At 40.2% G+C, this 25,491-nt stretch overlaps 1 protein-coding gene across 5 annotated transcripts in view; it reads right to left on the minus strand.

The window, feature by feature from the left end:
• KATNAL1 (katanin catalytic subunit A1 like 1) overlaps positions 1-23,639 on the minus strand; it is a 65,641-nt gene extending 42,002 nt beyond the window's left edge. For 3 of the 5 annotated variants that reach the window (XM_047755665.1, XM_047755664.1, XM_047755661.1), the window contains exons 1-3: positions 23,231-23,330; positions 5,935-6,109; positions 3,775-3,935 (exon numbers count right to left, since the gene is read on the minus strand). In XM_047755665.1, the coding sequence (XP_047611621.1) occupies positions 3,775-3,935; positions 5,935-6,096 (323 nt within the window). In that variant the 5' untranslated portion in view covers positions 6,097-6,109; positions 23,231-23,330. Of the gene's footprint in view, positions 1-3,774; positions 3,936-5,934; positions 6,110-22,988; positions 23,102-23,230; positions 23,331-23,529 lie in introns of those variants that run through there. The other 2 variants (XM_047755663.1, XM_047755662.1) reach the window with 2 other exon arrangements.
• Between the last annotated feature and the right edge of the window lie 1,852 nt (positions 23,640-25,491).

A 25,491-nucleotide genomic window follows, 5' to 3' on the forward strand; every position in this document is an offset into this window, starting at 1 on the left:
AACAGTCTTTTTCCTCCCGAGACTTCAAAACAATTTTACAAAACAATCTCATTATGATATGTATTTTATAAAGGTGAAAAATGAGGCACAAGGAAGTGAAATTAACTTGAAGGACCACTCAGCTAGGGGTGGAACTGATAGAAAAACTTGCTCTTCTACCTCCCAATCCCAGGAAAATCTTCCAGAGCCTGGGTGATACACCAGTGAGGAGGACACAGCAGTTTACCCCCTACTAGTACTTGACCTTGGACTTAACTGATCCTTTTCCAGGGCAAACTAGGATTTAAAATGTGAGCGGTTACTGAATCTATTAGGATACCCAAAGAAAACATAAAGCAAAAGTTTTAATACCATGTTAACAAGAATTTCCCCTTTGCTGAGAGTCTACAGAATAGCATAAATTTGATAAAAATCAACCGTCCTCTCTGAATACAGAAACACATTATGCCATTTCTCTGGGTTCCAGATGAAATAACTAGAGGGCCTATTAGAGCTCTCTTTTACCTACATGGAACAAGCCAAATGATTATTTCCAGGCTTGTGTATCCTATTGCTACCACCATCTCTCCCAAAAGATGTAGCTTTAAAAGACCTAACCCATTTATTTTTTGAGTTGAATTAAAGAATACTTTATTGAATATATGCTATGTTAAATGCTGCAATACAGAAAATCTTAGTTTCATGGCTTCAGGTCTCACTGGGAGAGATCATTTTAAAATGGCCTCGTTAAAGAGAATGTGCTAAATCAACTTACACGGAAAATAGTATAAAATGATGTAATTAATACAAAACATCTTCTAGCTTAGGACACTCAGAATGATCTGGAGGCTTCATCTCTTTGGAGTTTAATTCTAATATGGCCAGTACCTCCCATCATAATCCTACTTTTACAGCTCCATTTTCTCATGTTTAAGGCAATAAACATAATTTACTTTAAAAGACTGTTTTATCCAAGCAGCTGCTGGTGATTTAAAACAGGACCATGATTAAACTCAGAGGACACAGGACATATAAGGTGTAACTTCACGGGAAACCACCACGGGAACCCCCCGGAGGTGACAGAGATTGCCTAGTGTGCAGCGGCAGGGACAGAGAAGTTTGTGCTCCAAGTCATCAAGCGAAAAGTTCAGCCCGATTAGTGGCTACCAGCAAACACACCAGATGCATCCCAGAAACATTTTGTATAAAACAAGGTAAATTATATTGGCCTACACTGCAATTTCAGTGTGGCATTCCTGCAGAGAAATGTTTTAAATTACATTATTTATTTCATTAAGCATTTTCAGCTTCTTTATTCTCCACTTCCAGTGAGAATTTAGTCAAGTGGTTAATAGCACTACTTCTCACGTATTAAGACATCCAGATGTCCATCAAAACACAGCACCCACAGATACCACTGAGTACGTGCAGGAAGTAACACAGCGGAGGGGATATAAACAAGACTCCTGAAGTTGAGAAGATCTGCGTTCAAATCCTGGCTCTGCCACTTTCTCGTTCAGATAACTTTGGAAAAATGACAAACTTTATAAGCTTCAATTTCCTCAGCCGTAAATGGGGTTCACAACAATAAATTAGCAACGGTAATATGGGTACACAATAACAGTACCACTTCTTGGAGGTTTATAAGATAATGTTTGTAAAACATAAAATGACCAATAATTAGTTATCCTTTTCCTGAAAACCATCATCCACTGCATGAGACCTGGACATTTAGAAACCATATCTTCTTGACCAGTTTCAGAAAACTAGGATCTGTATAGAATGTGCAGGAAGGAAATAAAACACCTGGAGGGCTCTTATGAATGAGGCTGTATCACTTTCTAAATTCTGTTATTCTCTTACTAATTACCCACAAGAACACTGCAGTACTTTATTTCGAGTTGACAATTCACTTGAATTACTTATTCCATGCCAGACTATGTCAATTTCCACCAGAAGAAAATGAAATGATAATTATGTGACGTGGTGTTAGCTAATGCTACTGTGAGAATCATACCATAACATATAAATATATCAAATCAACACACACCTTAAACTTACACAATACTGTATGTCAACTGGAGCCAAATAAAAAAGTGAGTGGGAGTGTCAGCTTTTAGCTTTAAACCAATAGTTTATTTCTGAATTAATGACTTTCAGAAAAAAACAAAGTATTTTAAATATGTATATAATTTTATACATACATAAAATTTCAAGTCTGATAGATCAAAATAGCATTATGTCTTCTTTTCAGTATTCACTTTGGAGTTTCCACAGTAACAATTCTATGACTCTTGAGACAGGGCTTTCTGTAGGGTAACAGTTACCTTAATCCAAACCCCTGAAGGTGGTTACGTCCGAGGAAAGCACTATATTATTGAAGATCTCAGAAAAGAATCAGCAGTTAGTGTTTTTGTTCGTTTTCGTTTTTGTTTTTTGCTTTTGAGGGCTACACCTATGGTATACGGAGGTTCCCAGGCTAGGGGTCAAATCAGAGCTGCAGCTGCCAGCCTACGTCACAGCAATGCTGGAAGCCCAACCCACCGAGAGAGGCCAGGGATCGAACCTGCATCCTCAAGGATACGAGTCAGGTTTGCAACCCACTGAGCCACAAAGGGAACTCTCATTTAATGTTTTTATAATGAGAATCATAAAATTATCTCTTACTCAGCGGAAAAATTTTTGAACTAATAAATTAACTACTTTCCATAATTCTTTAAATGCTTTTAGGAAATTTTAAGATCAAGAAGTTAAACACATGATCACAACTACTCACCAAAGAGAAATTTATTTTCTATGATGCCAGTCTGACCACAATACCACTTCACACAAAAAAAGAGGACTGAAAGCCAGAAAGACCTAAACTCTGCTCCTTGTCTAGCCTAACTCACAGGTCAAGGTCTCCCAGGCCCCAGTTTCCTTACTTATGGAATTAATGGAGTTCTTCACTCAACGTTGGCTGAATATCTGCTATGTGCCAAACCCTGTGTGAGCAGTGGAAGTTTGCTTTTGTTATTTGTTTTGAGTAAATAAAACCAGAGTCCTTCCTCCCAAAAAACTCCTAATCTTGTTAAGAGACAAAGAAACACAGCATTACTACTATGAACAAACTGTTATGCTGGGCAAAGTGGAAAAAAACCACAGAGAGTAAAAACAAGTTTAGCTGAGCTGTGAAGAATAAATATGAATTGCTTAGATGGGGATTATGGTTATTCCTTAAATAAAGAACAGACTGGGCAAAGACAGGAAGATAGGAAAGAACAAGAAGAGAGAGCTTTAATGTGGATAACGCACAAGCTGAGCATCAAGAAAATAAACTTAAGAGCCTTAGATGCCACACTCAAAAATTTGCCCCTCAACCTTAAGGAAAAGTAAGTTTCCTCCTGCACTAAGATTCTGGGAACTGGCTGCAGGCCCAACCAGATGAATCCAATTTGTCCACCATGTCATCTACAGTTGTTAGTCTTTTAAAGCAAAAGAGTTTTGATGCTGACATTATGAAATCTAAAAGCCCTCACTTAACTAATAAATGTTAGGACTAGCGGTAGATTTCTATTGTTATGATTCCATTAGTAAAACATTCTAAAAGTAAGATATATGACAAGTGATATACTTCTGTTCTTTATCAAATAAAACTCTGTAAACATACATGTGTGAAAACTATCAAGAGGTATTAAATTTACATGCCCCCCCAAAACAGATTTTCATACTTAGTTCAGATAAAGCTTCACCCTCTTCACTCTGAGTATCAATTAACTACAGCAGTCCCTAAAGAGAATACAAAGTCCCATTTACCTGTGTTCTGCAGGTACAGGGGGCGGCCACACAGCAGGGTCTCTAAATGGTTCATCTTGACAGGACACAGGGAAATCTGGGGGCTTGTCGATTTTAAAACTTTCCAAAGTGCTGACAATACTTTTAACTTGTTCGTATTCTTCCAATAATTCTTGCCGAACCTTGAAAAAAAAAAAAATAGCCTTTCTGCTACAAACTACTTATATAAATGACAAATAACAAATTGCTATAGAATGCCAATTGTCTTAAGATCTTTCAAAGTATGCAAAATAAGTCATTAAAACAAGAACTATTTGAAGTAATATAGATAGGAGGGCAGGAATTGGTTTGCGAAAAAGACATAACTTTTTAGGGAAGTAGTTATACATCTTTCATGACAAAAACCTTTCTACCAAAGAATGTGATGACCATTAATACAATTTAAAACAAGCAACTAAGTTAGTACCAAGTTAACCATTCACAGAAATTTATAATGTTACGCTAAATCCTTTTAATACATGAGTAAATAGCTTCCTCAAAAATTGTGAGCCAATTTTCATCAGCATTTCCTACCCCCAATGTCACAAAATACAAAATGCCTGTCATGAGCATCTGAAAGCATGAAGAGGCGTAATACTAAGAATTACCGACTTCCAATTGAATTTAAATTTTTCTTCACCAAAGTCAGCTTTCTTTTGGCCTGGTTTAAAATCTTTCAAGTCCTGGATAAAGTTTATTTTGAGCTCAAAAGCAAAATTTTTCCCATATTTAAAAAACTTCACTGAGCACCAACTGTGTGGAAATTTTCATGTTTTCAAACTTTGGAGTCCAGACTAATTTTCAAAGGCAAACAGACTGAAAATCACACATATAAATTAATTTTAACAATTCTAATTTTTTCAACCAGAAAGCACACTTCACTATAAAGCAGAGTATAAGAAGCTTTCCCTTAACTTCATCTGAATAATGTATAGAAAGGAACATAAAAAAGAGTCACAGAACCAAAGAAAATATCTCAAGTAAAATTCAACTAAGACATGCGATTATATGCTGCACTTGGAGAAATGAGATTTTAGAACCTAAGGAAAAAAAATAGTAGAAGTATCTGAATAAAAATGGTCTTTAACACAATTAAGAACATGTAAAAATATTTCCATGCTAGATGAATAAACCTTGCCTGTGGCTAGGATGCAGGATAGAAGAACACAACCAGGAATTTCACCTTGAGTTACCGCAAGCATATTGTTCTCACTCAACATAATTTGGTAACACAAGTTGGAAAATAAGCCAAAGTTATCCTAAAAACCTGTAAAAACGTCAGTTCTGACCAGTGGAAAACTTAGAAGAAACACTTAAAAGGCATTAGCACATAAAATGAAACTTCAAAGAAGTGCCTGACTTTGTACTTCTAATTTTAAAAAATGTTTAAGTTTCAAGAGTAAGTGGGGAAATTATAATTCAAGTTTTTATTAACCGTACTATTATATAATCAAGTTGTATAGTCAAGAGACACAGCAAATACATTAGTGGGTTTTTTAAAATTAGATTACCGACTTCTTTGTATTGGTAAGGAGTCTTTCAAAAGAGGAAATATTCTTACAGGAAAAGTTTTATGAAATGGGTCAAAACTACACAAAAAAATGAAAGAGGATGAATTCCCGTTGTGGCTCAGTGGTCAACGAACCCAATTAGTATTCATGAGGATGCAGGTTTGATCCCTGGCCTCGCTCAGTGGGTTAAGGATCCGGTGTTGCCGTGAGCTGTGGTGTAGGCCGGCAGCTATACCTCTGATTAGACCCCTAGCCTGGGAAGCTCCATATGCGGCAGTTATAGGCTTAAAAAGACAAAAAGAAGAAAGATAGGAAGGAAGGAAGGGAGAAAGAGGGAAGGGCAAATGGAAATACCTACATTATTTTAAAAATTTGTAATCGCACAACTAGTCAACAGATGAGGGAAACAAAATTAAAAGCAGATTCAATTTGAATTAGGTATCTTTGAAATACATCATCAAAAATACATCAAAGATTAACTGGGAAAGACAAAACCTTATTCAGAGTGCACTTTAAACATATTTAAGTATTCAGACAAGTAAGAACTATTTACAAAATCTCAAACGAATACTTCAACTCTAAGCGTAACAGGCTGCTGCCCTCGTTCACTGAATACTTGAAGGCATCTCACCTGCTGCCATCTGCCTTTGACCGCCGGGTCTCTGACGGACTGGCAATGTCTCTGAATCTGCTGTATCACCCCCTGGTAATAGACCATTGACGAGTCATAATTTCCAAGAAGTGCATATTCTCTTCCTTTCTTTGCATTGTCACAAATCTCAGCCAAATTCATCTTTCAGAGAGACCTAAACATAAAATATAATGACTTTTTATGGGGTTTTCAGTACTGACTTTAAGGCAGTCCTTATCATGCTTTAAAAGATCTGTTTAAAACCACTTTTAAAGTCAAAATCGTTCTCTCATTCTTTGAGGTTATCTGAATGCATCTTCTAAGTTTCTAATTTGGGAAATACAAAGGAGATCACAAAAGAACACCCAAGGAGACAACAGGAGAGAAATTACACAGCTCTGAACTAAAGATTTGTTACAGGTACCTAAACTGGACACTGACTCTCCTTGCTCGTTTATCATCACCACAGGTGCAATAACAGTAAAGATGAACTTGCTTTATTTCACTCAGTTTATTCTCAGCAATGTAAAAATAAACATATGAATACCTCATGTTTTTCACTGTCATCAATTAAGAACTGCAAAAATTATTTCTCACTAATACTATTTGGCCCCAAGAACAAAAAGTTACACTTAAGGAACACATTTCAAAAGAACAGGCTATAGGTGTCCATGCATCATTTACATGCATTTAATTGTTCCATGTAACTTAAATCTGAACAAAAACTTGAGCCCTTTCTGCTCATCCTGTAGTCTGCTACAATCCTGCCATCCTCAAAAGCTTTCTGTCTGTGCAAACAGCTACCCTTAATCTTTCCCCCCTACACAATGCCAGGGAAAAGAGCCCTCCAGCCCAGGAATCGGGCCTTTCTTCCAGGCTTCTTCAGAGTCTCCCAGGATCACCCAAGGTTTGAAGCAAAGATATTTTCCACAGAAAACTACAGAGTGCAACGTCCAGAGATACAGAAGAATGACACCCTGGAAAAGAGTCCAAATTGACCTACTCTTTTTTCCTGGAACAGTAAACCGATGCATACACTTAGTAGAGAAAAATCAAAATATTCCTCCATGCCTTCCTGAGGGAATTAAATTTTGATGTGGGTAGCTTGGCTCTTCCTCTGTACCTCTTACCTATTCCTAAGGGGCTCGAAAACTCATCCTCAAAATTAACCACATCTGGTTCTAGGCATTTCAGCTGACTCCAGTACCTCCTTGAAAATAAAACTGTTTCCTTCATGAGTTTGGGTGCGGTATTTGCCCCTTCTCCCAGCCCAAGCGCCCGGAAGGCAGCACTTGGGCAGTCACTGCGGCAGTCCACTACTTTTACACACTAAGACACTTCGACAATCAGCAGCTCTACCCACAGAAGACAGGACAACCCTGAAAAGCCTCTTCTTCAAATTAAAACAAGCCTTCCAGTTAGTCACTGTGAGACCAAAACATTAACTCTGCTAATACGTGCAGGCCCACAAATATGCAGAATGAAAATATCTTGATGTAAAGCAGGAATCAGCAAATTTTTTCTTTCTTTTTTTTTTTGGTCTTTTTTGTTGTTGTTGTTATTGTTGTTGTTGAGGAATCAGCAAATTTTTTCTGTAAAAGGCCAGAGAGCAAATATTTTAGGTTTTGAAGGGCAACAGACAAAATTGAGGATATTAGGTAAATACTTAAATAAGGCCAAAAATTCCCACAATTTTTATTGATGAAATTCAAAATATTATAATAACAGCTGAGCACAACTTCTTGCAAAATAAGTCTACTAATAACAATATGACTCTTTTGGGAAGAGGAATAATATTTCATTTAGTTGGGATTCAAAGTCAGTGTTCCCTATCATCAAAATCAATTATAAACGTTCACATGTTAATGCTGCTTTTCAATAAGATTTATGCACCTCATGTTTAAAAAGGTGGATACTGTCACATACTGATACCGAATCACAAGCATATGATTTCAATCCAGCATATTCACTGTTCAGGAGGCATTTAAAGGTTTTATTTTTCTCTTGATAGGTCTTTTAGCATGTCATTACATGGCATATTAATCACTTCCAATTGAAGGTTAGGTGGAAGTAGCTCAGTTAAATGGATTCTGTACACGGAAATTTCCTTTGCACTTGCATCAAAGTAGTCTGAGCTCAACAACCACACTGAAAACCTGAGTGGAAATGAAGCCCTCACTTCGTTGCTTTTACTTTCTGACAGCATGGAAGGCTATATAAGACAGCTTGCTATTACTTGTTACTCCAACATTAGTCAGCATCAAAATAATTTTTAGTTTTGCATATAAGCACTGTTGGATCCTACATTCTCAGTTGAATTCATTAAGAAACACTATCCAAAAACAAAAGTAGTATTAAGCCTGCAGCAAAACTGATTTCCAAAAGCCATTCAGTGTTCAATAATAGTAGATGACAGCAGTTCTTCTCCTTAAGAAGTTTTTCTTTTTTCTTTTCTTTTTTCTTTTTTTGCTTTTTAGGGCTGCTCCTATGGCATATGGAGGTTCCCAGGCTAGGGGTCAAATTGGAACTACAGCTGCCGGTCTATATATACCACAGCCACAGCCACATGGGATCTGAGCTGCATCTGTGACCTACACCACAGCCCATGACAACACCAGATCCTCAACCCACTGAGCAAGACCAGGGATCTAACCTGCAACCTCATGGTTCCTAGTCGGATTCGTTTCCTCTGCATCACAAGGGGAGCTTTTTTTTTTTTTTAGGGCCCCACCCACAGCACATGGAGGTTCCAGGGTCAAATCAGAGCTACAGATGCCAGCCTACGCCAGAGCCACAGCAACACAGGATCCAAGCCACGCTGGCAACCTACACCACAGTTCATGGCAATGCCGGATCCTTAACCCACTGAGCAAGGCCAGGGATCAAACCCATATCCTCATGGATGCTAGCTGGATTCATTTCCACTGTGCCACAATGGGAACTCCAAGAAGTTTTTCAAATCAACCCTTAGCTCAAAAGACTGTAATGTAACATTACCACCACAAGCCCCTGAACTGCTGCGCAGAAGAGGCAAGTCAGGATACTGAGCTTTTTTTGGACAAAACTTCATGGAACTTACAATGGCTAAGTCCTCAAGAGCCACACTCGTGGCTCCTTACCACACAATAGATTCAAATATTCTCTGCAAAATACCTGCTGGTTTCTTTTTTAAAAAAGCAGTAAATAACCATCAATTCTTATCACACCATATCTTCAGAGGTTTGTAAATTTGTTCACCAAAGCCTTTTTCTGTTCTACGTTTATTTTTACCACCACCAGTTTCAACACATCTTAACAGATTCCATTTCAGGTTGTACAGAATTTGGGTTTTCTCAACTTTTTATAAATACTGTTGGTAACCATTCCATGAACACTATTCATTAAATATAATTCTTCAGTAATTTCAAACTTAGCATCAACTTCTCAAATAAATGGTTGAGTTGTTTTGTCAAATCTGTCGATTCATCAACTGGTGAGGAAAACCCCTCAAAATCATTTTCCATGTTTAATTGATTATTGATGTCCTCAATTCTTCTAGCAACTGTTCTCACCAAAAGGCTAATAGTCTTAAACAAGTTTATTTCCTCCAAACATATTTTTTGGGCTGCCACAATCAAATAAGATTTAGTATGTCACCGTCAGTAAATGACTTCCTTGTTTGGCCAATAAATGAGACACTTAGAAACTTACTCTATATTAGTGCAGCCTGATCTTTGCTTTTTTTTTTTTTTTTAATTTTGTGAAGAAATTCTGCTTACAAAGATATTCCTTTCTAAGCTTTCTAACCACTGCTTTCCTATGAATTGGACTATCAAGATGAGTAATTCACCTGGTAATGGCAGTATAAATTGTATTTCTTTAGCACAGCTATAGTGTCATTGCATAATAACCACAATGCTTTGTTACCTAGTTCAAAATTCCACTCTACAGTGCTTTAAAAGTGTAACATGTCAAGTCTATTTGTCTCATCTTTTCTCGTTTTGACATGATGGTAATCTGCTGATCATAAATAAAGTAAAAGATCACAGTACAGTTATCAGCAGGGTACCTGAAACATTGCGACTGTGCCCACCAAGCAGCAGCACAAAAGCACTGCGGACACCACAGTCTCCACTGCAACTGCTCAACCCCACCCTTCTAGCACAAAAGCAGCCACAGACAGTATGTGAACAAATGACTGTGGTTGTGAGCCAGTAAAACTTCACAGATACTGAATTTTATTTATTTCTACATGTCACAAAACACTATTCTTCTTTGGACTTCTTTAACCATTAGAAAAAAAAAGAGGGAGTTTCCATTGTGGCACAACGGAAACGAGTCCGACTAGTATCCTTGAGGACATGGGTTTGATCTCTGGCCTCCCTCAGTGGGTTAAGGACCAGTGTTGCCCTGAGCTGGGGTGTAGTTGGCAGATGGGGTCCGGATCCCGCATTGCTGTGGCTGTGGTGTAGGCCGGCAGCTATAGCTCCAATTTGACTCCTAGCCTGGGAACCTCCAATATGCTGTGGGTTCAGCCCTATAAAAAAAAAAAAGAAAGAAAGAAAAAGAAAAAACTATTGTTAGTTCAATGGCCATTCACAAACAAGCAGCAGTCTGGATCCGGTCCCCAGACTGTAGTTTGCCAACTCCTGCTTTCAGCTTCTATCTTAAGAATCTAGGAAAATAAAAGCAAATTAAACCCAAAAGAAGTAGAAAGAAGAATATAATAAAGTTAAGTGCAAAAATCAGTAAAATAGAAACAGGAAAAATAAAAAAAAGAAATTTCAACATAGCCAAAAGCTGGTTCTTTGGAAAGATCATTAAAAATGAATAAGCCAAGACACAACTTAGAATAGATTTACAGGGAGATCCTGCTGAATAGCATTGACAACTTTGTCTAGATACTCATGTTGCAACAGAAGAAAGGGTGGGGGAAAAAATGTAATTGTAATGTATACATGTAAGGATAACCTGACCCCCTTACTGTACAGTGGGAAAATCAAAAAAATAAATAAATAAAGTCAGACATAGTCAAAAAAAAAAAAAAATGAATAAGCCAGAGTTCCTGTTATAGTGCCATGGGACTGGCAGCATTTGGGAGCTCTGCAACGCAGGTTAAATCCCTGACCTGGCATAGTGGGGAAGGATCCAGCTTTGCTGCAGTTGCAGCGTATGTTGCAACTGTGGCTCAGATCTGATCCCTGACCCAGGAGCTCCATATACTGCAGAGTGGCCAAAAATGAAAAAAAATAAAATAAAATAAACCATAGAGTTCCCGTTGTGGCTTGCCGGCTAAGAATCCTATACAGCGTCTGTGAAGATGCTGGTTCAACCCCTGGCCTCACTCAGTGGGTTAAGGATCCAGCATTACGGCAAGCTGCTGCGTAGTTTGCAGATGAGGCTTAGATCCAGCATTGTTGTGGCTGTGGTGTAGGCCAGCAGCTGCAGCTCCGATTCAACCTCTAGCCCAGGGACTTCCATATGCCACAAGTGTGGCCATGAAAAGGAAAGGAGGGGAAAAAAAAAAAAAAGAATAAACCAGAGTTCCCACTGTGGCACAACAGGTTAAGAATCCAACTACAGCAGCTCCAGTCACTGCAGAGGGACAGGTTCAAGCCTCCCTCTGACACAGTGGGTTGAAAGACCCAGCACTGCCACAACTGTGGTGTAGGCTGCAGCTGCGGCTTGGTTGGATGGATCCAGGAACTTCCATATGCCATGGGTGCAGCCAAAAAAAGAAAAAAGTAAGTAAATAAGCCTCTAGTAATGCAGACCAAGAAAGGGAGAGAGAAAACACAAATTACCAAAATCAGAACTGAAGGAGAGGCCATCACTACAGACCTCAGAGATATTAAAAAGCAAAAGAGGGCTTAATGAGACAGACAAATTTTACAAAAGTCACAATGTGCCAAGGCTATTTCTCAAGAAGAAATAGAGGAATTAATCTGAATAGTCCTATAACAATCAATGAAATTCAATTAAAAATCTTCCCACCACAAAAAAAAAAAGAACACTTCAGATCCAAAAGGCTTAAAAAAACTGAATTGTCCCAAGCATTTAGGGAAAAAGTAAAACCAATTTCAAACAAATTCTCTCAGAAAAGAGAAGAGGTGGAAAAACTTCCAACTCATATTTTAAAGCCAGCGTTATCCTGATACCCAAAACAGACATCCTAAGAAAAGAAACTTACCTATCAGTATCCCTCAGGAATACAGATACAAATATACTTGAATTTTGGCTAATTAAATCCAGTAATATTTAAAAAAGATAATGCATTATGACCAAGTAGGGTTTATACCAAAAATTCAAGGTGGTTTCTATTTTTCTAAAAAAGTCAATATAATTTTAAGGGACTAGAAATGAAGCACATGATCCTCCAAATAGATGCAGAAAAAAATACTGGACAAAATTCAACACCATTCATGATAATAACTCTGAGCAAATTAAGAACAGAATTTCCTCAACCTAGTAAACAGCATCTATGAAATACCTACAGCTAACATCATATTTATTGTCAAAAAACTGAATGCTCCTCCCCCAAATCAGGAAAGAATGAGACCAGTGTATTTGCTCTCCCCTCCTCTATTCAGCATGTGGACTAGAGGTTCTAATTAGCACACCTAGGCAAAAATAAATAAATAAAAGACATACAGAGTAGAAAAGAAGAAGTTAAATTGCTTTTATTCACATACAACATAATTGTTAATGGAGAAAATCCCAGAGAATCTACAGTAGCTACTAGAACTAATAAGAGAGTTTTGTAAGGCAGCAAGATACAAGGTCAATATACAAAAATCAATGGTATTTCTACATATTAATGATAATTAAAAACTAAAATCAAAACAATGAAATAATTAACGAACATTAAATACTCAATGGCTACACAAGATCTGGACATTGAGAGTAAAAGATGACCCAAGTTAATGGCTGTACAAACACGTGTACCTATGCATGTGCATTTACAAACTGAAACCCTCAATAAGGATAAGACGTCAATACCCTTGAAAGTGATCCAGCAACTCAATGCAATTCCAATCAAACTCCCAACAGTCTTTCCTGTAAAAATATTGACAAGCTGATTCTAAAATTTAGACGGAAATACAAGGGATGGAAATGGCCAAAACAGTTTCAAAAAACAGCAAAATAGGACAACTTACATTTATTCCAATATTTACTATAAAGCCATAGGAATTAAGACAGTGTCGGGGAGTTCCCGTCGTGGCGCAGTGGTTAACGAATCCGACTAGGAACCATGAGGTTGCGGGTTCGGTCCCTGCCCTTGCTCAGTGGGTTAACGTTCTGGCGTTGCCGTGAGCTGTGGTGTAGGTTGCAGACGTGGCTCAGATCCTGCGTTGCTGTGGCTCTGGCGTTGGCCGGTGGCTACAGCTCCGATTCAACCCCTAGCCTGGGAACCTCCATATGCTGCGGGAGCGGCCCAAAGAAATAGCAAAAAGACCAAAAAAAATAAATAAATAAAATAAAATATTGAATGTGGTTCCCTGTGCTATGCAATAGGTCATAGCAAAAAAAAGAAATAGCAAAAAAAAAAAGACAGTGTCGGATCAGCATAAATTTAGATACACAGTCCAGAAATAGGTCCATACATACATAGCCAATTAATTTTCAACAAAGTTGTCAAAACAAGTCAACAAAAAAAGGGGGGGGAGGTGCTGGAACAACCAGATATCCATAAGAAAAAAAAAAAAAAACTGAATCAACTCTTACTTTACATAATATGCAAAAATTATCTCAAAACATATGACTGACCTAAATTTAAGAGTCAAACTACACAACTTCCAGAAGGCAACCCAACAACCTTAGGGTGCTGGGGTTTGTAAGCCAGGCTAACGTTTGCTCTGGAGGAAGACACTATATCTCCATCTACCTTCCAAGGCTGTTCAACTTAGCGTCTCATTCAAGCTGGGCAGTCCCTTTGCCTCTTCCGTAATGAATCCTTTTTGTCTATCGTATGTCTTTCTTTCCTGCGTTACTCCCTTACTTTTATGGAGCACATTTTCCACTGATGGGGGGGGAGTTTGAGACTGTGCATGTCTTAAAACGCCTCGCACTGCAGTGATAGTCTGGCTGGCTATTGAGTCCTCATTTGCAAATAATATTCCTTCAAAAATGGTTCTAATGGGAGTTCCCGTCGCGGCTCAGTGGTTAAAGAATCCGACTAGGAACTATGAGGTTTCGGGTTCGATCCCTGGCCTTGCTCAGTGGGTTAAGGATCTGGTGTTGCTGTGAGCTGTGGTGTAGGTCACAGACGCAACTTGGATCCCAAGCTGCTGTGGTGCAGGCCAGCAGCCAGAGCTCCGGTCAGACCCCTAGCCTGGGAACCTCCATATGCCTCAGGTGCGGCCCTAGAAAAGACAAAAAGACAAAAAAAAAAAAAGAAAAAGAAAGAAAAGAAAAGTAAAAAAGGCTTTATTACCTTCTAAGTCTCAAGATGAAGCTGATGAAACTGAAGTCATTTAAATTCCTGATCCCTGATTATCATCTGATTTTCCCCCCTTCGTAGGATCTCCCCTTGACACAAGCTTTCTAAAACCGTTGATGTGCTTTGAAGTGGCTCTATCTCGAACTCTTTCAATCTTAGGAAATTTTCTGAATTTATTTCACTGAAGATTTGTTAGCTTCTTCTCTCTTTCTGGAACAGCTTCTATTCAGATACTCAACTTTCTAGGTTAGTCTTCTATATTTTCTTATCTTTTCTATCCTAGTTTCCATCTCTTGGTCCTTTTGCTCTTTCTTTGAGATTTTCTCAACTTTATATTCAAATCCTTCTCTAGAGTATTTTTCTCCTTTTACATACGATTGGAGTATATAACATACAGAGTGCACAAGCTTTCCATGTACAGCTCAATGAATTTTAACACTGGCTACATCCAGGTAACACCCACATCAAGCAAGATACACAACATTTCCACGCCTCACAGGGTGTTTCATGTCTCCTCAGTCAGTACTTCTCCTGTAGGGAAATTACTACTCTGACCTCTGTTACCATCAAGTTTTGCCTGTTTAAAAATAAATAAATAAATAAACAAACCAGCTCTATTGAGATATAATTTTTATACAAAGAAATTCACTAATTTTAAGAGTACCATTTGATTTCTTTTGAAAAATATATACAACTACATGCATTCTTCTGTTCACTAATCATTACAGTTTTGTCCTTTCTAGAATGTGACATAAATAGAATCACAGAGTATATTCTGGTGTTTGACTTCTTTCATTTAGAATAAGCTTTTGAGATTCAACCATGTTGCTGCATGTGACAGCAATTCAATGCTTTAATGCTGAGTAGTATCTTACTATACGAATATACTAAAATTTGTTTATTCATTCACCAGTTCTCCATAAGGCACGTCACAGAAACAAAACACAAACGTATAGGCTACATCCTTGACCAAAGCTTCACAGTATTTCCACCAAGGTTACCTCTAAAACTTCCAAAATGCAACCCATTACAAATATGAGTCAAATGACATAACAGCGGAATTAGTGCTATAATGGAAAGCACTTGATAATCTATGTCACTGTAAAAGGGGTACATCTAAAAACAGGGGTAAGACATATAAACTGAATATGCAGATGTGAAAAAAAGAACTTCTAACATTAAAAAATAGTCACTGAGATTAAAAATTCAATGGACTGAAGAAATAGCAGATTAGGCACAGATAACAGAAGAATCAAGAAACCAGAATACAAAGCTATAGACATTGCCCTGAATACAGCATATAAAGATTGAATAAGTAAGCAAAGATAAGAAATGCAGAGAGTAGGGAAAAATGGTCCATCATATGTCTATTACAAATTGCACAGGAAAAGAGGCAATATTAAATGTATAATAGCAAAATTTCCAAAATCTGTAGAAGACAGTAACTCTCTGTTGAATAATAAAGACAAATTCACATCTAGAGACAAGGTAGTAAAGCTGAAGAACACTGAAAACAACAGAGACACAGGATAAACTTTCTATAAAGGAAAGATAATATGCTGACAACTAACTTTTCAAAAGGAATTACTGGAATCCTGGTGGCAGTAGAATAATATCTTCCAAGTGCGGGGGGTGGGGGCTGCCAACCTAGAATTAGATACCAAACTAAACTAGTCAAGTGTGAAGGCAATATAAAAATTTCAGACAGAAAAACCTGGGTATGAATCCAGGCACTACTGATTTTTAGTTGTGACCTCAAGTACATCATGTAATTTCTCTAGGCCTCAGTTCTACATCTATAAAATAGGGGAAATGATATTTACCATCATAAGGTTATTTTAAAAATTAAATGCGATAATCCATTAGCATTATTCCTAGCACTGATGCAATGTAAGCTATTATTTTAACTCCACACTAAACATTAATACAGAGGTTTGGAGCAGCTAATTTGTCCTCAAAAATAACAATAAATCAACTGACCCACTTTTCATCATAAATTCCTAGAAGCTATAACACAACTTTAAAGACTTTCAACCATCATCTTGAAATATAGAGGGCTTTTTGAAAATTTCCTTTAATTTAAATTAGACAAGTTTCTAGGACTTTTAAAAGGTCAGGTTACATCTAAAGGAAGCATGAAATATTTTAGCAATGTCTAATACTTGACAATACTTCTCTTATTTTGAGTTTATCATGTACTCCAAAACAAGTCAGCATCTTCTTGCAACATTTAGGCTGAACTGATCCAGTAATGTTGCCCTATACAGAATGATCCAAGGAATATCTTCAGAGTTCTGTTCTCTCAGAATGAAAAAAAGAACTCAGTTCAAGTTCACACTCAGAGCAAGAAGAAGGAATATGGCTCCCTTGGTTCTAGACAATTATGACTTGTCTCTTTAAAGAATCAGACCTAAATGTAACAAACAAAGCCCTGGTTCCAACCTACCTCTCCAGCTTTATCTCCAACCACTCCCTTCTCTCCTTTAAAATACCATGTCACCCACAACACACACACAAATACCTTTCTCCCTCAAACATACTTGGATTTTTATTTCACACCAAGACTAAGACATATATTTGAGAAAACTCAAAACTAGATTATTTTCAAAACTCAAAACTGCTTAAGATGTCACTAATGATCCTTTTTTAAATTAAATCATAATATTTATAATTCTTCTGTCTCCACAGTAATTTTTTTTCATTTTTTGAAGTTTTACTGAAGTATAGCTGATTTACAAGGTTGTGATAGTTTCTGCTGCACAACACAGTGATTCAGTTATTTACGTGCACACATCCATTATGTTTCAGATTCTTTTCCCATACAGATTATCAGAGAATACTGGATCCAGCAGGTCCCCAATGGCCAGTTATTTCATGTGCCGTCCCAAATCCCACATCCATCCTTCTCCACACAACATGTCAGTAACAGTTTTTAAATAGGAAAGAAAACAGTTTTTCAAACTAATTTTTTACATGAGTGATATCTATCTAATAGTTATATATGGGGCTTAAAAAATTCTTCTTTAAACTATTTTCATTCTCATACTTTCATATTTCTCTCATACTCCTCTTCCTTCCATGAGTTGTAAATTCCTAAAAGTAGGTATTTATTTTAGAAACACTGAAGCAGCCTCAACTACAGCAATGTGAACAAAATAATACCAGTTAGAATAGCAGTAGCAAGACAACACATTAATTTTCAGCACTTTGTACCACACTGAATTCAACCAATGTCCAGGCTCCACATACTTTGGTATTGTTTATCCAAATCACCAAATTCCAGTTTACTTCACGCAATGACTGCTACAAATACAAGCAATCGAAAAAAAAAAACACATAACCACAACTTCTCAAATTACTGCATCTTGAAGTAGTCTTAATAGCAATAAATTAATCTACTATGTGAGTGCTGACCTAGTCACCAAAATAGTTAACTCTGAAAGTCATGGCATCTCCCACCTCAAGGGCTGCGGCTTGCCAAAAAGAAAGGAGAATATGACTCAATCACACACGCAAAGATACAAGGAAAACGTCTATGGCAGTGAAGGCTTTTCACTTGTTTCCTTATCTGAACGCACTTCATAAATACCTGACAGAAAACACTGCGCAACAGGAAAGAATCTAGAGCCTACTTACTTCTCAGGAGTAATCACAAGAATAATTTCTGCCCTGTACTAAATTCCACAGGCATCTTTAAAACAGAAAAAAAAAAAAAAAAAAGATAGAATATGTTTACCATCTACCACTGTCTCAAAATGGCAGCTTAAATTATAAATTTCAGCTTAAGTATGTCAGTATCCTTTCAGCCTGAAAATAACAGGGACAACACTTACTGAATGCTTACTCCACATCAAGCTATGTAATGAAAATGGCTTTCCAGAAATGTTCGTTTACAAATAGATGCTCAAATATTAGGGAAATCATAACATGGATCAGTTCAAAACTGAGATACAGCCAGAGACGGTTAGAGCTACCGGGCTCTCAAATCAGGCAGTGGAACCCCTGTTTCTTTGAAGACGAAACCAAGGCAAAGACATGTTACTATGAATGGCCTATGAGATAACACTTTACAGCATTTTTAAGGAAGCTTCATTTAAAGGAATAACGACGACTCCTTTTACAGATCAAATTATCATTTTGTAGTGACTACCCGATCTACCTGCTTAATATGGTCAAGCAAAGTCACAGAACATGGCCTTTTGTCCAAGAGAACTGACACGCTGCCAAAGCGTTGGTGAGGAAGGGGGCGAAGGGGAAGAGAAAGGCCTTCCGTCGTGGAGCCCTTGGAGCTTACCTCCATCAAGCTGTCCAATCGGCCCAAGAATCTGATAAAACAGAGAGTGTTAGCATCTTTTCTGAGTCGGGCACGGGCCTGGAAACTTGCCCCTGATCACATGGAAAACAAGCTGCCGCTCCCGAAGCGGACAACGCATCTGTCCGACCCCTTCCGCTGCACCACCCGCAGCCAACGATCCGCACGGCGCACGCTGCGAAGACGACGTGCCGATCCAAAAGACCTGTGCGGGCCTTTCTAGTTTTCGCGTGATATTTTTGCAAATAAACAGTAATTTTCAGTTAAATGAGCATCACTCAAGTTTGAGAAACCGTCCAATCTCAAGTTCTTGGCCTGGATTCTCTTCTCAGGAACACACTAGACTGCTGGTTTCCTCGGTATTTCAAGCTCTCGAAAGCAATCGAAACTTAAGGAAAAGACCTGACGCTAGCTGGTGCTCTGCTGTCTCCGAACCCTACTGAAGCCTCACCTCCGCTGAGGGAAACACCCCTCACCTGTCCCACCTCGGGCCCCCCTCCCCGAGGCGGCGCCAAAGCTCCCCTGCTCCGCCCTCCCGGCCGCCAGCTCCTCCCTCCGCCGCCCTCTACGCGCCTCCTCTTCGGAGAGACCACAGCGTCTTTCACCCCAACCTTCCACCACCCAGCCTGTAAATACCCACACCTGTTCAAACGTCTTTCTCTTTACGAGCTTCTCCCCTCCGGCCCCCGCTAGCGCGCTGCCCAGGAAGGCAACTGGCATCCAGGTGCTGCTTCTAAGACGTTACCCAAGTGACTCCAGGCGAATCCTTCACTCGGCCCGCCGCATCCTCCCTACCTGCTCAGCCCCCTCCTCTCTCTTCAGCGCCTACACCTTCAAACACTTCCTCTCTACTGTCGCTTTCCCTAACAGCTTGTTACCAGTATTTCAAAAAACCCCACAAACCTGCAAACCTTTTTTAGGCACTGCCTCATCTCCTTCTTTTCCTCGCAGTCCAGCTTCTTTAAAAAGAAGTGTGACTGGAAAGTTTATCTTCAGGAGGTACCGTCAATGTTTTAAGTAGGATAATACTACAGCTTTATTTTTGAAAGAATCCTTAACTTTTAAAGACACCTATGGAAATAATTATAGATTAAAAGATAACCACTATAAAAAATAATACGGAGGTACCTCCGAAAACTAAGTCCAGAACTACCATATGACCCAGCAAGCCCACTCTTGGGCATAAATCCGGACCAAACTTTCACTGAAAAAGATACATGCACCCCTATGTTCACTGCAGCACTATTCACAAGAGCCAAGGCATGGAGACAACCAAAATGTCCACCGACAGATGTGGCACATACACACAATGGAATACTACTCATGCATAAAAAAGAACAAAATATTGCCATGTGCAGCAACATGGATGGAACTAGAGACTCTCATACTAAGTCAGAAAGAGAAAGACAAATACCATATGCTATCACTTATATCTGAGATCTAATATACGGCACAAATGAACCTTTCCACAGAAAAGAAACAAACTCATGGACTGGGAGAATAGATTTGTGGTTACCAAGGGGGAGGTGGAGGGAGGACTGGGACTTTGGGTTAGGAGACCCAAACTATTGCATGTGGAGTGGATAAGCACCCATTTATTGGATTTGTACATATATGTATAACTGGGTTACTTTGCTGTACAGCAGAACTTGACAGAACATTGTGAATCAACTATAATAAAAAAAAAAAACTTCTAAAAATAAGATAAAAGATATTATATCTGAGTCTAGCTTTTAAACAATCCAATTAGGGGTAGGGGTGGGAGATGAAACAAAGTTGGTTGTGCACTCATTCTTCAAGTAATGGCTATATGGGGGCTCATTATTCTATTTTCTTTCATATATGTATTAATACGGAAAATTTTTAACATTTTCTCAAGTAGCCTATGCCCAGATTCCTTTTCTTCGTTTTTGCAAGGTTTAGAAATGATGGGCAGCCACCAAGTCCATTAGACCCATTTCAATCTTCCCTTACCCTCCCCCAGGCACCTGGACCACTTACTCCCTGATTCCTACTCTTTGCCGTCTGTTAGGATGCTCTCTCTGGTTCTCCTTCCTCTCTGCCTCCTAACCACTCACACTCATCTGTGGACTCACCCCCGTTTCCTGTCAAACACTGAACCCCATAAATGCTGCTGCTTCCCAAAGAGTCCATATTCGAACCTCTTCCTTTTTCATTTCTTCATGTTCCCCCTATGTGAGCTGATCCATTCTCTCCTTTAACTTCTTAACTACATGTAAACTCTACCTCCTGAACTCCAGATCCAAAAGCATCCTTCCCTGAATATCCCACAGGAACCTTGAACAAGTATTCAAAAGTAAAAGGATTTATCTTTATCTTTCACCCCAATAAAAACCTGCTCCTGCCCATCTCAATCAATGAGCTCACTATCCCATCTATCACCCTGGCCAAGAAACTAGGATTCATTCATCTTAGGATTCCAAATCTTTCTAGCCCCCAAGATCCAAACTCTTATTAAGTCCTATCAATTTTATCTCTTAAATATTCCTACAACCCGTCTCTTTCTATAACTCCAATGGTTTACCTTAGACTCATTTCATCTCCCTACTGGACTTTTTTTTTTCTTCCTAAAACTGGTTTTCCCACCAACCACTCTAATTTCTCCTCCTCTGGATCCATTCCCCAAACTAGAGCCAGAGCTATCTTTCTCACCTACAAACCCAATAATGTCACGACTCCACTGGAAACTCTTCAATGATAGCCCCATGTTGAAGAAAAATTCTAAACTCTTTTATCATGGCAATAAGTAGTCTGAGGTCTGGTCTCTCCCTACTACACTGCAAGTATTTTGGGGTTCAGTAATCAGAGTGACCCAGGGTTCCCTAGAAACAAAGCATTCAAATCTCAGCTTTTGCTTCTGTGATGCCATTTGCCTAGAGAGACTTTTCTCAGCCTCTCTCCAGCACAAGATTAATCAACTTTCTTAGCACAGTCAAATGTCACATCATTCTGAAGACTTCCGCTAATCTCCTGAGGCAAGGACCAAAGGGTACAGAGAATGGCATCAGTGGTTGAGATTATGGTTTAGATGAATTAGACTCACCTGGGTTGAAACCCCAGGTTCACACTGATGACTTTGCGCAAGGTCTCTAAGGCTGTTTCCTCATCTCTAAATAAATAGAAGCTACTTCGCAGGATTAAGGATTAAATAAGGGGCTACATCCAAAACATGTGACAGAGTGCCTCCCACAGAGTAAGTACTCAATACATATTACCATGACATTACTATGTGTTCACACTCTGGGGGGTATAGCAACTTACACGAGCTCTATCACACTGATGTTGTGACATGACCGTTTGCCCATGCAGGGCGCAAATTATCTTCTAGCATCTCTTTATTCCACAATCTGGCACAATACCTGGCACACAACAGGTCCTTAAATTTTAAATGAATAAATAAAATACTTCAAACCCCTATACTGTATAACACAAGGCGCTGATTTTTTTTCTAGTGACCTTATTAAACCCACCTTTTAATCTCCTCATACAAAATCGCTACTTTAAGTTTACAGAGACCAGCTTCATTTAATCAAGAGAAAAGCAATTTTATAGTGGCCTTATGTTTTCTTGTCTAAATCACACACACAAAATAAGCCCATATCAGCTATTTCCCAACATACTATTGCAAAAATACCAAATTTCTAGGATGCTTATCTACCTATTGAAAAATTTTAAAAGGTAGACAAGGCAGGTTTTCTAAATCTGTTTCAGAGTTAATTTTCCTTACTATCACGGCCTGAGCAAACTTTAGGAGCCAAGGTGTATTCCAGAGCATTAGAAAAAAGGAAAGAAAAGAAAAAGAAGGAAGGAAGGGGGAGGGAGGAAGAAAGAAAAAGGTGTTTTTTATTCTCCTGAGAACACTGGGCTAGTCAAAGAAAATATTTATCACTACTGCTTAAAAAGAAAAAAAAAAGTCTACACTTTAAAAAACACTAGTAATTTAAAGTAACCTTTAAAATGGAATCAAAATGTGTGCTGGCAGTGTTTAAGCTGGGGGGGGGGGGAGGTGGAAGGGGTTCTCATTTTGTAATCTTGACTCAATAAATAAAATGCAAAATGCAACACGGTAAAAATATCAGACACTACTATCTATCAGCACTGTACCTTTCATCCACTTCTACATTTAACCTTTAAATATTACTGCCCTTTGAGTAATTATTAATCAGAGGGTTTAATTAATGCAAACACCTCTGAACTGCTTCAGAGTAAAACTGATCAAATACCTAGAAATAAACGTATCAGGAAAAGGAGAAAAGCCTGTTAAAACAGTTTTCCAGGTCTCCCAGCAAAAGTGTGCCATACCTACGGTTCTGCACCGCGAGGCAGCAACCTGGGAGGATGAGAGGTGCCGAAGGCCCGAGGCCCTGCAGCAGCCGGGCGGCCGCTCTTCCCCGAGGCTACTCGGGGCGGCGGCCCGGCCGGGGTGGGGCTAGCGCTGCAGTCGGGGCGGGCCAAAAGGAGGGTGAAAAGGCCAAGTCTCGCCTCCGCTTCCCGTTCCCAGCGCTCAGAACCCCGTTCCGCAACCCCCCCACAAGCCCCCTCACCACAAAGAGAGAGACTGGTCCCTCTCCTGCTCCGCTCAAACTTTATCGGTCTTTCTCAGTCGTCGGGGCCGCCGGGCTCTGTAGGCCGCCCATCCAGGCCACAAGCCTGAGGAGCCGCCGAACTACAATCCCCATAGTGCTCCGCGTCCCGCAGCGCTCCCCCTCCCGCCGGCACGCACGGCCTGTCCCGCCGCGCACTGCCCCCGGGTCTGCTGAGGCGGGGGCCGGGGAGGGGCTTTCAACCCGGGCACCCCACCACGGGCTGACTTGCTGGCGCCCGTCTCCCTCGGATTCATTACCTGGGTGCCGCAGGTCGGCCGACTGTTCTGCTGCGGGGCAGGTGGGGTGGGGGTGCGGCACAGGCCGCAGCCGCCACGGAGTCCGTTAGTTCGCGACGTGCGTGGAGAGGCGGTGGCGGCGGCGGCGGCGTACGGTTGCCATGGCAGCTGTAGTCCGCACGGCGGGGCGGGGGAGGAAATCGGGAGCTTGGAGTCAGCTCCAGGGAGGAGCCTGGGAACCCGCCGGGGTGCGGGGGCAGGGAGGCGCGAGAGTGCGTCTGGGAGCGGAGGGAGAGCGTGACATTGAGGAGGACGGTGACGAATTGCGCTCTCTTACTGCCGATGAGCCCTGCGCCGCAGCGTCCAATCCCCGTGGCAGGGCGCGTGTCCGTCCCCTCCGCCCGCGCGTCGATGCCTGCTCTATTCTGAGAGGATGCTTGTGGCGTCAGAGGAAGGAGCAGCGCCCGGCTCTTTAAAGGTCGCTGGTCCAGGCCCTCCCCCGCCGCCTATCCTCCTCTGGGCATCCCCCACTGGCCAGGCCCTATGGCTTGTTTGAACCCAAGCCACCTCTCTTGGAGTGTTTCACCAGTAAAACCGAATTTGCAGTTTTTCACACCCCCTTTCTGCCATTTTCTGAGTAGGATAGAAATGAACCATTTAGTAAAATACGACGCATTATTCGGGCGGGGGGCGGGGGGGCTGAGACTTCAGTTGAATTTTGAGCTATAATATTTCTTAACTAATCGTTTGTGGACTGAGCATGACCCATCTCGGAGATGCACCATAGTCTGAACTGAGGTTAAGAGCAGGGGTTTCTAAAACCCACTTCTTAGTCCCCTACCTGCCACTACACTTGGTAGCTGAGAACTGGGGGCAGTGATGCTCAGCGTTTTAATCTGCAACGTGGAGATAATATCTAGTTCACAGTGCTTGTGAGAAAGAAAAGCACTGATACTGATGAAGCTTTCCAAAACAAAGCCTGGCATTTAACAGTAACTTTTAAATATTAGTTCTTTAACCCAGCGGTGAGACGAGCCAGAAGGTGGGACGCTGGAGCTGAGGGTGGGGTTCGGCTGAAGAGGGAATTTTTCCGTGGTGATGGAACAGCCCTGTATCTTGCTTAGGGTTTGGGCTGTACAGGGGTGTCTGCGTTTGTCAAAACTCAGGAAATGCTACATTAAGATTGGTACATTTCACTGTAGGTAAATTTACCCTCCAAAAAACAGTGAAATACTAGTTACCATTATTAGAGTTGTAGACTCTAATAGAGACCATAGTTCCGCCTTCAGGATATGCAGAGCAGGGAACGGACGCTAGAGGTTTAAGGGAAAGGAGGAGGAAGGAGGGGTTTCTGACCTGTCGTTTTTGGTAATAACTGTCTCTGGAGAAATGATGATTGAAAATAGCAAGCTGCTGTGTGTGTCATCCAGCTTTCAGTCGGGGTCACCCTGTCCACAGAGACTTTGTTGAAATTGACTGAAGTCCCTTTTCTAATGCCTGTGGAAGGCCCATGCTCTCTCCAAGACTGCCTGTTCCCTGGGGGTATACAACCTCAGGGTCACTTCTGGCTCTGAGTTCTTGTTTTCTCTGAACACTTAGACTCTCTCACGTCTCACCTCCTGCAACTCTTTTGTCTCTCCTGACACAGGAGACTCTTTTCTTTGGTTGTTTGTATAGCAGACTCTTCTGAAGGTTTGGAGCAACGGAGGGGTCTTAAATGAAAGATGCAAATAACCTAAAATTACAATTTCTTTATCTTTTTTTCCCCTTTTTTTAAAACTTATGGCCACACCCACAGCATATGGAAGTTCCCAAGCCAGAGACTGAATCCAAGCCAAAGCTGTGACCCAAGCTGGATCCTTTAACCCACTGCAGCTTGGTATCCGTCCTTTTTGAGCATGAATTGCAGCTTTCCACTCTCCACCCTCTCTCTGCTCCCATCTCTCCCCTCTTTTTTCTCCTCATGCAGTGCTTATGTCTGTC

Source organism: Phacochoerus africanus, chromosome 13, assembly GCF_016906955.1.
Source record: "Phacochoerus africanus isolate WHEZ1 chromosome 13, ROS_Pafr_v1, whole genome shotgun sequence".
NCBI lineage: Eukaryota > Metazoa > Chordata > Mammalia > Artiodactyla > Suidae > Phacochoerus > Phacochoerus africanus.